Raw genomic sequence first — 14520 nt, forward strand, 5'->3', positions numbered from 1 at the left:
AATCAATTCCTACGTTAGAATTACAGTCCATGCCAATCTCAGACTGGCATTATGAATTCTGTCTGATAAATCATATGGTGCTGGTGGCTCTACCAGGGTCTCCAGAGCGCCAGAGGTTCCTCTTTGCTCTTTGCGTCTGGTGAATGGAGCGGATGAGGCGGCAGCACACGTGTGTTGTTCTCTGTGGACGGCTGCATGTGCAGGAAGTGCTCCAGCAGTCTTCTGTGGGACTGAGTCTGCACCGGACACCGAGACAGGAAGTTGACGGCCTCCTGCACACATCTGGAGCGTCCGTCACGATCTGCAGTAGAGCAGGCCGAGGGATTCTGGGAGCGTCTCAAGAAATCGAGCGTCATCTCCAGGATATCAGCTTTCTCCTGTCTGGAGTCGGGCTGTTGCTTTAGGAACTCTTGACCCAGAAGAGACTTGAGCTTCTCAATGCTGCTGTTGATCCGTTCCCTGCGGATCTTCTCCACTATTGGCTTTCTCAGCTGAGGAGACATTAAGAACATGCGTTTAGAAACACAATCATATAGTTGACGTTTCATAAGAATACATGATTTAGTAGAGTCAGGTGTGAAATGTCGAATGTTTACCTTGTTTGTGAGTGGAAGTTGTTCTCTGCTGATGATCGATCCAGTGATTGTAGGTGCCATGGCTGTGTGTCTTGTGTTCAGTTCTCCGTTAGGATCAGATCTGAGCTGTGCTGAACTCTTGCTCCTCGCTCCTCTATTTATACTCCCGAATCTCCATATGAATGTGTGAGTCTGGAGTTTGCTGGAGGTTCTCACAGTCTGCAGCCAATGGGAGCGTTCGAAAGACTCAATGGAGCAGAGGGCCGCCACATGCTAAATGACATGCTTATTGCTCAGGAAACAATGATCACGTCTCAGGGGAGCAGGTGGAGGGGTGGGTGTTGAGGATGAAGAGTGTGTGAGAAAGTGGAGACCCCTCGTTTAAAGCTTTGTTTGTTGTCTGACACTGGGGTCATTTATTGACAAAGCACGTGCCATTGTGCCATGAGTATCTTTCTAGTGTAATTCAGATGTCCCTTTTCAATAAACCAGAGATTCTTATAAACCTGGCGTGTGTCGATACCCGGGGGCATTTAAGCAGGTTCCTGGGGGTATTTGAAAAAAAAATAAATAAAAAATAAATAAATATATATATATATATATACATATATATATATATATATATACTTGAGCCTTACTGATGGGGCTTTGAGGGTACATTACCATTAGAATTACCATTCAAAAGTTTGTGGTTAGTAAGAATTATTATTATTATTTTTTTTTTTAAGAATTAATACTCTTATTTACGGAAGAGGATTAGGGCCAAGCAATAATAAAAAAATAAAACCATCTCGAGATTAAAGTTTAAAAAAAAGTCTAAATAAAATGTTGAGAATAAACTCATTAAATTACGAGAAAAAACTTGTTAAATTTCGAGAAAAATGTCGGGATAAAATGTTGAAAATAAAGTCATTAAATTACGAGAAAAAAGTTGAGATAAAATGTTGAGAATTAAGTCTTTAAATTACGAGAAAAAAAGTCGTTAAATTACGAGAACAAATTCGTTAAATTATGAGAAAAATGTTGTTAAATTTCGAGAAAAAAGTCGAGATAAAATGTTGAGAATAAACTCATTAAATGATGAGAAAAAGTCGTTGAATTACGAGAACAAATTCGTAAAATTACGATTTTTTTCTTGTAATTTAATGACTTTATTCTCAACATTTTATCTTGACTTTTTTCTTGAAATTTAGCGAGTTTTTTCTTGCAATTTAACAACTTTAATCTCGAGATGGTTTTATTTTTTTATTATTGCTTGGCCCTAATCCTCTTCCGTACTTATTCAGCAAGGATGCAATAAATTGGTCAAAAGTGAGAGTAAAGACATTTATAATGTTATAAAACATTTATTTAAAAAAAAACTGTTCTTTCGAACTTTCAGTTCATCAAAGAAATTGGGGAAAAAAAAAAACATTTTCCACAAAAAATGTCAAGCAGCACAACTCTTTTCAACATTGATAATAATAGGAAATGTTTCTTGAGCCTCAAATCAGCATATTAGAATGATTTCTGAAGGATCATGTAAAACTGAAGACTGGAGTAATGATGCTGAAAATTCAGCTTTGATCACAGGAATAAATTACACTTTAAAATGTATTTAAATAGAAAAGTTCATTTAAATTGCAATAATGTTTCACAATATAATTTTTTATACTATATTTTTTATTTAAAATGCAGCGAGCATAAGAGACTTCTTTCAAAAACATAAAAAAAAAAAAAAAATCTTACAGACCCCAAATTTTTGAAAGTAAAAATTAGGATTTTGTAGTGTTCTGCTTTTTATGGGGCCAATAACAAGAACTGCAAAATGTTTCTCATTACTCTTAACCCTGAAATTTACATTGGATAACCATAATTTGAAATGGCAGTTTTAATGTTACAAAACATTATCTAGTTCAGTCTTTATATGTATATAACAATGCCTTGAACTGTTAAAGAGTAATCTCCAAATACTCTAAATACATCTTAATTATGACGAATGCTAAAGATTCAGTAGAATCTCACCCGAGGGGGTCTTTGTTGAAGTTCTTATGGCCATGTGCTGAATTGTTCTTAATGAAATACTTTTGTTGAGTCTATGAATGGGTAGAGTGTGGGAAAACTCCAGGGAATGAAGTCTCAGTGCAGCTTCAGCCCATCAGTCACAGAGACACTCCTCTATTGTCTCATCACTGTACTTTGATATGTGATGGATTTTGGGTTATCATTAATCACACAAAAACAAAGTTTTGTGTAAGACTATATGAGCTGTACCTGCATGGGAAAAAATGTGAGGAAAATCTCCCCAAGTAGTTATTGTAAATATGCATATTTTGTGAGGGCTAGAAAGTTAAATCAAGTTTGCCAATTAGACTCAACTCTTGAAATGTAAAAATACCAACATCACATGAATATATCTCAGATTATGGTAGTATTTTGACATAACACATCATCTTCCATGTCCAAAATGCTGATTTCAGGTCAAACCTTGCTTTAGTCTAATGAAATACTGATTAATAAGCTTTTGGAGAATTTGATACAAATTACAAAATATAAAATAATGCATTATTTTGAGTTTTTGAAGAGACTCTTCATAGATACTTCACTCTATTAAAAATATGTGTGATGTATAGAGTTAAATAAAAGAGAACACTGAACAAGAATCTTGATTGTACAATTTATTTGTCATAAGCAATACGATTGCTGTTCTTCATGTGTAAACAAATCTGACAATGAACATCTGATTCAGCTTTGAAGGACAATAATAAAGCAGTAACATTATGTAAATGCATCTCTTCACAATTCTAAAGAACTCATATGTTTGTACTTCCCTTGAACTAGGAAGAAATGAACAATGTCACAGACATTTAAAATTCAATTAGTAAGCAAAGTGCCATGCAAGATACCTTCAGAGAAGGTAAGAACTTGACTTCATAAAGAATAGAAGTCAAATCACTAACAGTGACAATATTCACCTGCCCTTTACAGGGAAATGTCTCATTCATGTAAACACATGCAAACATTAAAACACTCATTTGTGCTTACAACACACAATAAAATCTTTCAAATGAAGAAATATTTCTCATATAACAAGAAAAGATATATTTCAAACAATAGAAATATAAATCAAAAGCTTTCAGTAAATGAAAGCAGTGTCATCATCCTTTAGATGCAGAGAGAATAAACCCAATATGGGTGAAAGACCTCCAAGAGTTCAAACGTCTCAATCAGACTTTAACATTTCTCTGACCAAATACTTTGAATCTTATTTTTCACGAATGTAATAATCATTTTACACAGCAAATGATTCTGTACATTCTGATCAAATATTTCTAGTCACACAGTTTCAATAAAACAGCAACTTTCTCTGAAAGCAGATTAAAGATCCTGCAGAAGCTGCAGAGGCGGAAATCAATTCCTACGTTAGAATTACAGTCCATGCCAATCTCAGACTGGCATTATGAATTCTGTCTGATAAATCATATGGTGCTGGTGGCTCTACCAGGGTCTCCAGAGCGCCAGAGGTTCCTCTTTGCTCTTTGCGTCTGGTGAATGGAGCGGATGAGGCGGCAGCACACGTGTGTTGTTCTCTGTGGACGGCTGCATGTGCAGGAAGTGCTCCAGCAGTCTTCTGTGGGACTGAGTCTGCACCGGACACCGAGACAGGAAGTTGACGGCCTCCTGCACACATCTGGAGCGTCCGTCACGATCTGCAGTAGAGCAGGCCGCGGGATTCTGGGAGCGTCTCAAGAAATCGAGCGTCATCTCCAGGATATCAGCTTTCTCCTGTCTGGAGTCGGGCTGTTGCTTTAGGAACTCTTGACCCAGAAGAGACTTGAGCTTCTCGATGCTGCTGTTGATCCGTTCCCTGCGGATCTTCTCCACTATTGGCTTTCTCAGCTGAGGAGACATTAAGAACATGCGTTTAGAAACACAATCATATAGTTGATGTTTCATAAGGATATGATTTAGTAGAGTCAGGTGTGAAATGTCGAATGTTTACCTTGTTTGTGAGTGGAAGTTGTTCTCTGCTGATGATCGATCCAGTGATTGTAGGTGCCATGGCTGTGTGTCTTGTGTTCAGTTCTCCGTTAGGATCAGATCTGAGCTGTGCTGAACTCTTGCTCCTCGCTCCTCTATTTATACTCCCGAATCTCCATATGAATGTGTGAGTCTGGAGTTTGCTGGAGGTTCTCACAGTCTGCAGCCAATGGGAGCGTTCAGGCTGACACATGGCGGCTGAAGCCCTTATTGCTCCAACACAATGAGCACATCTCTGGGGAGCAGGTGGAGGGGTGGGACAGTGTGTGAGAAAGTGCAGCCCTGATGCTCACCATTAGGATTAATTGCTCACAAAAGCACGTGCTGTTTTTATAAAAGACCTTCATTGAAAATAATGAGCTCAAAACAATCTTACACTCTAGGAATACTCTTTTCCCTTTTTTTTTTTTTTTTTTTTTTTTTTTTTTTTAATAATTTAGAGAATTATTAAATATAACTCTTAACAGGGATTAAAAATGTCCAATATACAGGATATGAAAGACATTTAGAAATTCATCCCCCAACCAATAAATAATCAACTATTAATCATCAATAAAATAGTCTTTTCATTAATTATACTTTGGCAAAAATATTTTGGAAAATTATAGTTTTACACTTTATTCTTTAGTGGGACAAACAAGCAAAACAAATGCCCATCTCAATTAGGGACAGTGTCATAAACACCCCTGTGAGGTTTCTAAAGAGTCCCTTGACGGCATGCCTAATTGCCTGCAGTAAGGCACACTTCTATTCATCTCTGATGAATGGACAGACTGTGGGAAAGTTGTGGAAAGTGCAGTCCCAGTCCTGCACTACATCACCCTCAAGACTTCATTGTGATAGAGGACATCCGAACTGCCAACCTGTGGCACTTTACTATCAAATTGCTGACCTTTTTTTCAGGAAATCTGAAGGAATTTTTTAAAGGCCGATAAAGGGACAGTTCACCCAAAAATGAAAATTCTGTTATTTAGAAAATTTTTTGTAACCAAGCAGATTTCACCCCCACTGACTGCCATAGTAGGAAATAAAATACTATGGTAGTCAATGGGGGGTGAGATCTGCTTGGTTACAAACATTCTTCCAAATATCTTCCTTTGTGTACAGCAGCACAAAGAAATTCATACAGGTTTAAAACAACTTGAGGGGGAGAAAATTATGACAGAATTTTCATTTTTGGGTGAACTATCCCTTTAACTGTCATGTTAGAAAATTTTAATATGGTTGATTAAACATTCAATATTTTGAATTCTTGAACTTGACTTGTCAGGTTTTACAGAATTATGGCAATGGCGTCTCTTGGATATTTTTTAATTATACTTGCAAATAAACAAAACATTTGAGCATTTTTTTTTAAAACATACTTTTACAAAAATTAATAAAACATTAATCAGAAGAGTTAAATAAAATGAATAAAAAAATATTGATTCTGCACTATTAATAGGTCACTAATCAAATAAACAAATTGCTTGATGACATTTCTCAATCAAATAACAGAAAAAAGATCTAATTTGGAATTAATAAAAATCTGCTTTAAATAAAAAGAAGCATTTTCACTAGTGGTCTGTTTATTAAGAAGGGCACATGCTCTTTTACAGGTTTCTTAACATCAGTGTGACTTCAAAAGGGGTTTCCACTTTCTCACAAACTTCCTCCCTGTAATACATCCCTCTCCACCTGCCTGTCAGAGAAGCCCATTGTTTCCTGTGCAATAAATGCCTCACTGAGCATGTGGCGGCCCTCTGCTCCTTTGAGTCTTTCAAACGCTCCCATTGGCTGTAGACTGTGAGAACCTCCAGCAAACTCCAGACTCACACATTCATATGGAGATTCGGGAGTATAAATAGAGGAGCGAGGAGCAAGAGTTCAGCACAGCTCAGATCTGATCCTAACGGAGAACTGAACACAAGACACACAGCCATGGCACCTACAATCACTGGATCGATCATCAGCAGAGAACAACTTCCACTCACAAACAAGGTAAACATTCGACATTTCACACCTGACTCTACTAAATCATGTATTCTTATGAAATATCAACTATATGATTGTGTTTCTAAATGCATGTTCTTAATGTCTCCTCAGCTGAGAAAGCCAATAGTGGAGAAGATCCGCAGGGAACGGATCAACAGCAGCATTGAGAAGCTCAAGTCTCTTCTGGGTCAAGAGTTCCTAAAGCAACAGCCCGACTCCAGACAGGAGAAAGCGGATATCCTGGAGATGACGCTCGATTTCTTGAGACGCTCCCAGAATCCCTCGGCCTGCTCTACTGCAGATCGTGACGGACGCTCCAGATGTGTGCAGGAGGCCGTCAACTTCCTGTCTCGGTGTCCGGTGCAGACTCAGTCCCACAGAAGACTGCTGGAGCACTTCCTGCACATGCAGCCGTCCACAGAGAACAACACACGTGTGCTGCCGCCTCATCCGCTCCATTCACCAGACGCAAAGAGCAAAGAGGAACCTTTGGCGCTCTGGAGACCCTGGTAGAAGCTGTACTTATGTTTTTAAAAGACAACAATGTGAACCACAATTAACTCTGTTATAAGAGAACATGTTATTCTAGGTCTACCTCTTTCATGAGAGGATAATTGCTTGTATTCCTATGTTTGGAATTAACTGTATTTTGCCATTGGCAAATCATGCTTCAAGCTAATTGAATCTGCTATTTTAGCAACTATTTATCTCACACTGAGGTGCAATATTTGTATTCTATGAATATTCCATGTTTCTGAATAGATCCAATCAATCTTATGATTGATATTAACTTCTTGTTCTTTTTTTTGAACATTGTATTGTTGGTGTTGTAGATTTGATATGATCAACTATGACTGACAAATTCTTTTATAAAGATTATTTAGGTAATTGACTGTGTTTTAAACAAAAGAATCAAGCATAAAAATGCTGGACATAATCTACAAATGTTTTAGAAAAACAATAAAAATCTATTTTACATCACATTTTCTGTGGCAATGTGTTCATTAAAAAAAAAATTGGTAGGTATTTCATGCGCCTGTTACACACCTTTAATGTATTTACTAGTAATTACAGTAAATTATGGACAATTGCAAGCAACTAACCCTAACTCTAAATATATAGTAAGTACATATTACATACCGAGTAATATATTTAATATTATTTAGTACTTATTTGTATAATTACACTATAACAAGGGTACTTAAAATAAAGAGTAACCAAAAAAATCTAATTCCCAAGTTCAAACTATTTTTAATGCATTCCACTTTTAAATACATTAGTTGGTTTCAATTACATATTTGATAATTATGTAATTGCAAGCAAGCATTTGCTTTGTTATTCACTCAAGCAACTATTATATCCTAACAAGATACCTTAAAATCAATAAGATAGGTGGTATCCCTGTCACTAGAATGTGATATTGAACCCAAAATTAGCCTGAAAGGGGTGGATCTGCACAGCTGCACCCATTCTGCAGAGATTCACAAATTCAATTGGAAGTAAATTTAAAAAGCAAACTGGACAGATAACTCAATCATTTTTTAAGAAACATTACACTTTGCAGATGCTTCTCACTGAACAAGGGGAGTAAAAACAGTTAAAGATAATTTAATTTTAATTTCATTTAAATGACGAGAGTGATTGGATAACATGTGAATGACACACTGTCCTACCCGCCAAGCTAAAGTCAAATATTTCAATTAGTTTGTATGTGTTCTAGTATTCTTACATTATTTATGAATTTAACTAAACTGAAAAACTAAAGAATTTCTAAGTTTGAACTCATCTGAAAATTCTGAGTCCTGGGAAAGTCCTAAAAGTGTCTAAAGTCCAGATGGTCTTTCTACGTCTTAGGTCCCCCCTCTAATAAAGAGTTCAAACACCGTAACTAATGTTATGTGTAACAAGACACACTTCTTTTGTCCCCTTGCTGTGGGCAGTCAATGAACAGACTGTGGGAAAGGAAGACAGGCCTCTCACACTCATGGGAACCTCAGTGAAAGACCAGTGCCTTCTGCTGCTACAGGTGGTTTAGAACAGAGGAATCTCAGGAATAAAATCACTTCTAATTCAACTTAAACATAAAACACGCTTCATAACTGCTATAGTAGAGAATACTTCAGAAAATTTACTTTTTAAAAATTAAAAAGTGCTAAAAATATCACAAGGTGCTGTGTATAGTAAGGCCATTCTCCTCGCTATTGCTCAACCACAAGTTTGATTTCCCAAGTTTGTTTGTGACACTAAAAGACTGATTGTTTGGTTTACAACAAAGAAGCAATTAACATTAACAATTGGTTAATTGTTTGCACTCATCAGATTAGAGCACCCAGGATAGTGGGAATGTCCTCAAACACAAACTCAGTATTTCAATACTATACATGCATGCAGACACACACACACACACACACACTATATATATATATATATATATATATATATATATATATATAGCATAAGCATTACAATACAAATAGAGGCATCACAAGGGTTATTATTGTTCACTAAAACTAAAAATACTAAAAACCAATATATAATATATATATATATATATATATATATATATATAACATTTGTCACTTGAAAAAATAAATGCGTCCTAAACAATAAAATACAAAAACACATTCAATATCAGCTAGTTGCCAATGCAGTCAACAATTAGTAAAGTAGGCTACTTCCAAAACTATGCTATAGTTTTAGTAAAATTAAAATTACATATATCGTCCAGTATTCATATTTAAAACGAAGACAATGGACTATAAAACAAAAAACATGTATTTTATGTCGTCTGAAGAAAATGTGAATGTTGCCAAATGCACAACCAGTTCTGAGGGACTTCCACGCATGTTTGTTTAAACGGAAAGCACCATTAATAATCTATATTCACCTGCTCGTTCTCATTGCACTTCGTTGCCTCAGTAAAAACACTTTACTTACGTGCTTTCCTTGTGTCTTTGACTGTGTCTTTCCCACAATTGTGACAATAGTAGGTGAATTCTGACCCTTTTGGCGTCTGCTGGTCGTGTGATCGGGGCAGTTAAGCAGTAGGAACAGCAGGCCGCACAATGAACCTCACTGATCTCAGCATGAGCTCCTGGCGCGTGCTGACCATGAAGTGAAGACACGTAGACATAAAATAAGCTGAAGCAAAACAAGTGAACTTTTTCATTTTTTTAGCATTATTTCGCCTCAAACACGTAACAGGACTGAGAATGTTTTTAGATAGATGTTTATCCTGATTTTCTCACAGCTACGTGAGGGCTTCCGTAATCTGGCACGTGGACGCGACTGTTTTGTCACCTTACTTTAGTGGAGCTGACAGTCATGTTGTTAACAGTTATCAAAGGAATATTCCTGGGAACGTGCTCAAATCTGTGTTTCCAGCTGTTTCTCGTGCCTTTGATGTTATGTCGCAGACATTTAACCACGTGCCCATTTCTCAAGTAGGTGTTGGTCACGCTCCTGGAAAATTTGTATAAGACTACAAAAACAATAGTCAGTAATAATAATACTTCTTTATACTTTTTTTTTTAAAATAAATAGTGTGTGCAATATATTTAGGTTAAAAAAATAACTTTGTTAACTAAAATTTCTTTGTTTTTCAACAATGGTCAATTTTTGCATTGATTACACAAAAGTATGATTTAAATAAAATCAAATAAGTGTTGTCATGGTTTATAAAATATAGTTTATTGCATTAAAATGTATGTGCATGACTGAAAAGAGTTTTCCTTTGGTTACACAAAGTATGAATTAGATGCATGCGCAAACGTCAGTCATGGTTCATCAAATATATATTTGATTTTTTGTTTTCTACCAAATGTGTTTTTTGTAAAAACAAAGTGCATTTGAAAACCTAAATTTATCCATTTTAAATAAAATTTTTCCAATTGGTTGAAGGGCCAAATTCCTTCACTGAACCTTCAAGAATGGCGTCTCTCTAATACCTTGGGAAACATTCCTCCAGTGGAAGGCGAGCAGGCATTTAACCATAAAATTAATGTCCTCTATTGTTGTGATGAGCCGGCCCTCTGGTCTCAGAGTGTGGGAACAGTAACACAGCACAGGCCACATGGCTTTGTGATGGTAATGCTGCTGTATAAATACAAGGGGCTGCTCCTCAAAGAGGCTCACAAATCTTTTTGCCACAGAAGAAAAGCAAGCTGTTTCAGCACGGACATGGCACCACATTCAGCGCCACTCTCCTCTTTTGACCATCTTCGCTTCAGTGATAAAGACAAAATAAAGGTAAATGTTTCATTTTAAATGCAGTTCTTCTTCCAAAGTGTTTCACCTAAAATTGTAATCTGTGTGTAGTCCGAAAAAATGTTCTAAAAAGCGTTTCCATTTGCCTTCAGCTGAGGAAGCCAATTGTTGAAAAGATGCGCAGGGACCGCATCAACAGCTGCATCGACCAGCTCAAGAGTCTCCTGGAGAAGGAGTTCCACAGCCATGACCCCAGCACCAAACTGGAGAAGGCCGATATCCTGGAAATGACTGTCAGCTTTCTCAAACAGCAGTGGCGGCTGCAGCAGCAGCTTCCTCAGAGGGACTACAATGAAGGCTACTCTCACTGCTGGAAGGAGTCTGTCAACTTTCTCACTCTTCATTCCACCCGAGGAGGATCTGGCCGGGAGCTCCAGCACCTCCACAACGCCCAGCGAGCGAGCTGTACTGGCTCCGCTCCAGCAGCGCCCTCCTCCAAACTGAGCATGGCCGGTTTGCAGGAGCCTGACAGCAGGAGAGATGGAGTCTGGAGACCCTGGTAGAGATGCTGTGAACTGTGAACCCTGAGGGACAGTAGTATTAACGTCTCTCATAAAAGTAGGAGATATGCATCCAAAGTGTATGTTTGTGTTGTCATCATATTGATTGGCAAAAACTTTAGACGAACATGTGTTTGTCAGTGGAAGGAGGTGGATTATTTATGTACAGCATTTTTCTGTATTAATAGCTCTTAGAGTGAATTTTACCATGTTAAAACTTGTTTTTTTTTGTATGCATATTTAATTGAGGTTGACTCCAGTGGAGTTTTATGTATCAGACCTTTGAACTGATATTGTACTTAGAGTATATTTCTGTTTGCACTGAGAATTCTGCATTGTTGTTTAGGTAAGGCATGCTTGTTGTACCTTTGATAAAGGATCCACTTTGTTGTCTTGACCAATGATGTTTGTTTTTATTGTATTTTTTTTTTTTTTTTTTGCAAATGAGCTCTTATATCAAATATTTTCTGTTAATAAAATTCTACATTATCAATTAATGGTTTTGGGAGAAGTTTTTATCAATGTTTGTATTGTTACAGACCCATGATCTGTTCAGAGTCAGATTTTGTTTAGATCTGATGTGTTTGCTTAAGAAACTGTTTAATCATTTGCTTAAAAAAAAATCATCTGCTATGAAAATACAGGGTTGAGACTATAAATTAGATAAAGATAATTATGTTAAGTTAGGGGATTACAAAAAAAACCTTCACTTGTAGAAATGGGCTCATCTACTAACTGTAGGTAAACTGAGCTAACTTACAATCTTAACTTTTATGAACCATTGATTTTACTTCTGTAGTTCTGTTAAATAAGGTGTACAAAATATAAAAATATCACAGCCTAAAACTTACAAAATGGCTTCAAGGGAGACAGTTTGATTGGAGGTCCAATTTACTTTTTTTTTTTTTGTGAGATTATTATTATTATTTTGCTGGAATAGAGTTAAATTTCATATGATATGCATTAATTATGCATCATGCATATGCATTATTTTAAACTCTCAAATAACTCTAGACTAGACTAGTCTATATAAGGTTTCTACCAGCACAGATGGGTAATGTCAAGTAAGTACAATTACACAGCCTCCCTCTACAGGCACACGTCTATTGTCCTTCCCTCCTGAGAATATCACACTCACAATGGAAAAGTAGTGTGGGAAACACTTCCATGCTCCCAACTCACACGTTCCGGAGTCAATGGAGATGACCTCCCTAACAACAGCAAGCCTTTCATCCTATCTTTTCCCAGAGGCTGATGCAAGTGTGTGTGTTTGTGTGTCACTGAACATTACTGAAAAATTAGGAGAGCTACAGAAGAGTCCAAAAGTCTACATGGAAAATATGGGATTTTGAATACATTTTAATTTAAACCTGGTTTTAAACAGAAAATTTTAGGATTTTGAAAAAAAAAAAAAAAAAAAAAAAAAACTTTTCCTATGTCACTAATTGAAGTAAAATGGTAAAACTGTTCATCTGACTCTTTGTACAGACGGTCAGACATTCTTCCATTAAAGCTCAAGATGCTCTTTGGATCATCTCAAATCATGCTGGAAAAAATGATCATCGGATTTAACAAACTTTTGGAGTTTATGCATCTTGAGTGCTGCTGTCATTGAAGCAAAAGAGGGACAAACCAAGTATTAATACATTTACATTTTTATTCATTTATTTTCAAATCAGTTCTACTCTGGTTATATAGTAAAACTCTGGTTTTATTCTGATTATATAATTTTTAATAATCACTATGGACTTTTGGACCTTAGGGTGGACTCACACTAGGTGCTCTGAACTGTGCCGGAGCGCGTTTGACCCCCAAAGCCCGGTTCCTTTGACAAGTGTGAACGCTCCATTCCGGGCACAATTCGTTTAGCCGGCCCTGGCCTGCTTGGAAGAGGTGGGCCAGAGTGTGGTTCGGTTGGGTTCGAGCGCGGTTCGTTTGGTCTCAGTGCAGTTTGCATGCAGTGTGAGTGCTAACCGTGCTGGAGCACGGAATAGTTACTAATTTTTTGTGCGCTACTGTCAGCATTATGACAGCAAATATCTTTATTACTGCTTTGATAGTACACTTATCAATTCATGTAATTAATTTGAGTGTATTTGGGTTTATAACGGGTCTGATTTTCACCTTATTGATGAAGAGGAAATGCAGTTTGCGAGTAAACCTGCAAATTCCTCCATTAATGTCAGCTGCCTTCGTAAAAATAATCCTCTGATACGTGCTACTGAAAATCCCTGCGTGGCATACATTATAAATAGCCTATATATAGGCTGCGTCCGAAAACTGGAAAATGCTGCCTTACGAGGACACATTTCAAGGTAGTAAGGCATCAAGGCACGTCCGAATCCAATGTTAGCTTCACTTCCTCTCTCATGAGATACCTTCTTCTGATCGATTTTTGAAGGAAGCATAGATGTATACTTAGCTGCCTTTGATATCCCACAATCCTGTGCTTTCCATTCTGTGACAGTTGAGCTAGAAAAATAAAGATGGCATCCGAAAGTTGCGTTCGCTGCTCAGTTTTTGTACAAATGTACGATTTTGATCAACATATTTCAATTTTGATATCATTTCTATCGAGAAATTACTACTGTAATAATTAAATATTAGTTTAGTTCTCACCAAAGCTTGCGCTATTTTGCTGTAGATCATTAAACTGTTACGCTGCCTCAGAAGTCTGTCTGAAATCAATTTCGTGAGGTGCCTTCATGCACAAACGCTGCCGTACAAGTCATTCTCTTATAAGATAGCGAGCCACAATCGCGCTCGGGCTCGGTTCAAGGCAACCGTGCCTAGTGTGAGTACACCCTTATGCTCACAGCACACACACTGACAACTTAGTTTTCCAGTAACACTTTACAATATGATTCTTTCATAAATCTTTCATATTTAAATATATTCAATTTTAACAAATTTTAGTAATGGAAACAAAGGAAACAGAAACAAATCACAGGGATGAAAAACTGAAACAGACTGAGCAGAAAATACACATCAAAATAAAAGTCCCACAACACAAAACCTGATTTTAACATTGTTAAAATTAATAATTGTATCTGTTAAAGTAAGAATGAAATCAAAATGTATAATTCCTGTTCTTTTTATGGAATATTATAAATGATTTATCCATGCACATCATTGTGCACCCATATAATCTTTACTCAAACTAACTTCCCCTCTCACTTACAATG

At 36.8% G+C, this 14520-nt stretch overlaps 2 protein-coding genes and 2 pseudogenes across 2 annotated transcripts; 2 read left to right on the forward strand and 2 right to left on the reverse strand.

Moving 5' to 3' along the window:
* Positions 1-89: 89 nt before the first annotated feature.
* Positions 90-847, reverse strand: LOC137008790 (transcription factor HES-5-like; annotated as a pseudogene).
* A 3205-nt stretch (positions 848-4052) lies between these two features.
* On the reverse strand, positions 4053-4617 carry LOC137008791 (transcription factor HES-5-like). Its single transcript, XM_067370508.1, has 2 exons — positions 4558-4617; positions 4053-4454 (listed from the first exon to the last, which is right to left on the reverse strand). The coding sequence occupies exons 1-2, from the start codon at positions 4615-4617 to the stop codon at positions 4053-4055; spliced, it is 462 nt and encodes a 153-aa protein (XP_067226609.1).
* A 1707-nt stretch (positions 4618-6324) lies between these two features.
* LOC137008792 (transcription factor HES-5-like) lies at positions 6325-7082 on the forward strand (annotated as a pseudogene).
* Positions 7083-10731: 3649 nt separating this feature from the next.
* On the forward strand, positions 10732-11338 carry her12 (hairy-related 12). Its single transcript, XM_067371920.1, has 2 exons — positions 10732-10817; positions 10928-11338. Exons 1-2 carry the CDS (start codon positions 10749-10751, stop codon positions 11336-11338), a joined length of 480 nt encoding a protein of 159 aa, XP_067228021.1. The 5' UTR covers positions 10732-10748.
* Positions 11339-14520: the final 3182 nt, after the last annotated feature.

Source organism: Chanodichthys erythropterus, chromosome 20, assembly GCF_024489055.1.
Source record: "Chanodichthys erythropterus isolate Z2021 chromosome 20, ASM2448905v1, whole genome shotgun sequence".
Classification (NCBI taxonomy): domain Eukaryota; kingdom Metazoa; phylum Chordata; class Actinopteri; order Cypriniformes; family Xenocyprididae; genus Chanodichthys; species Chanodichthys erythropterus.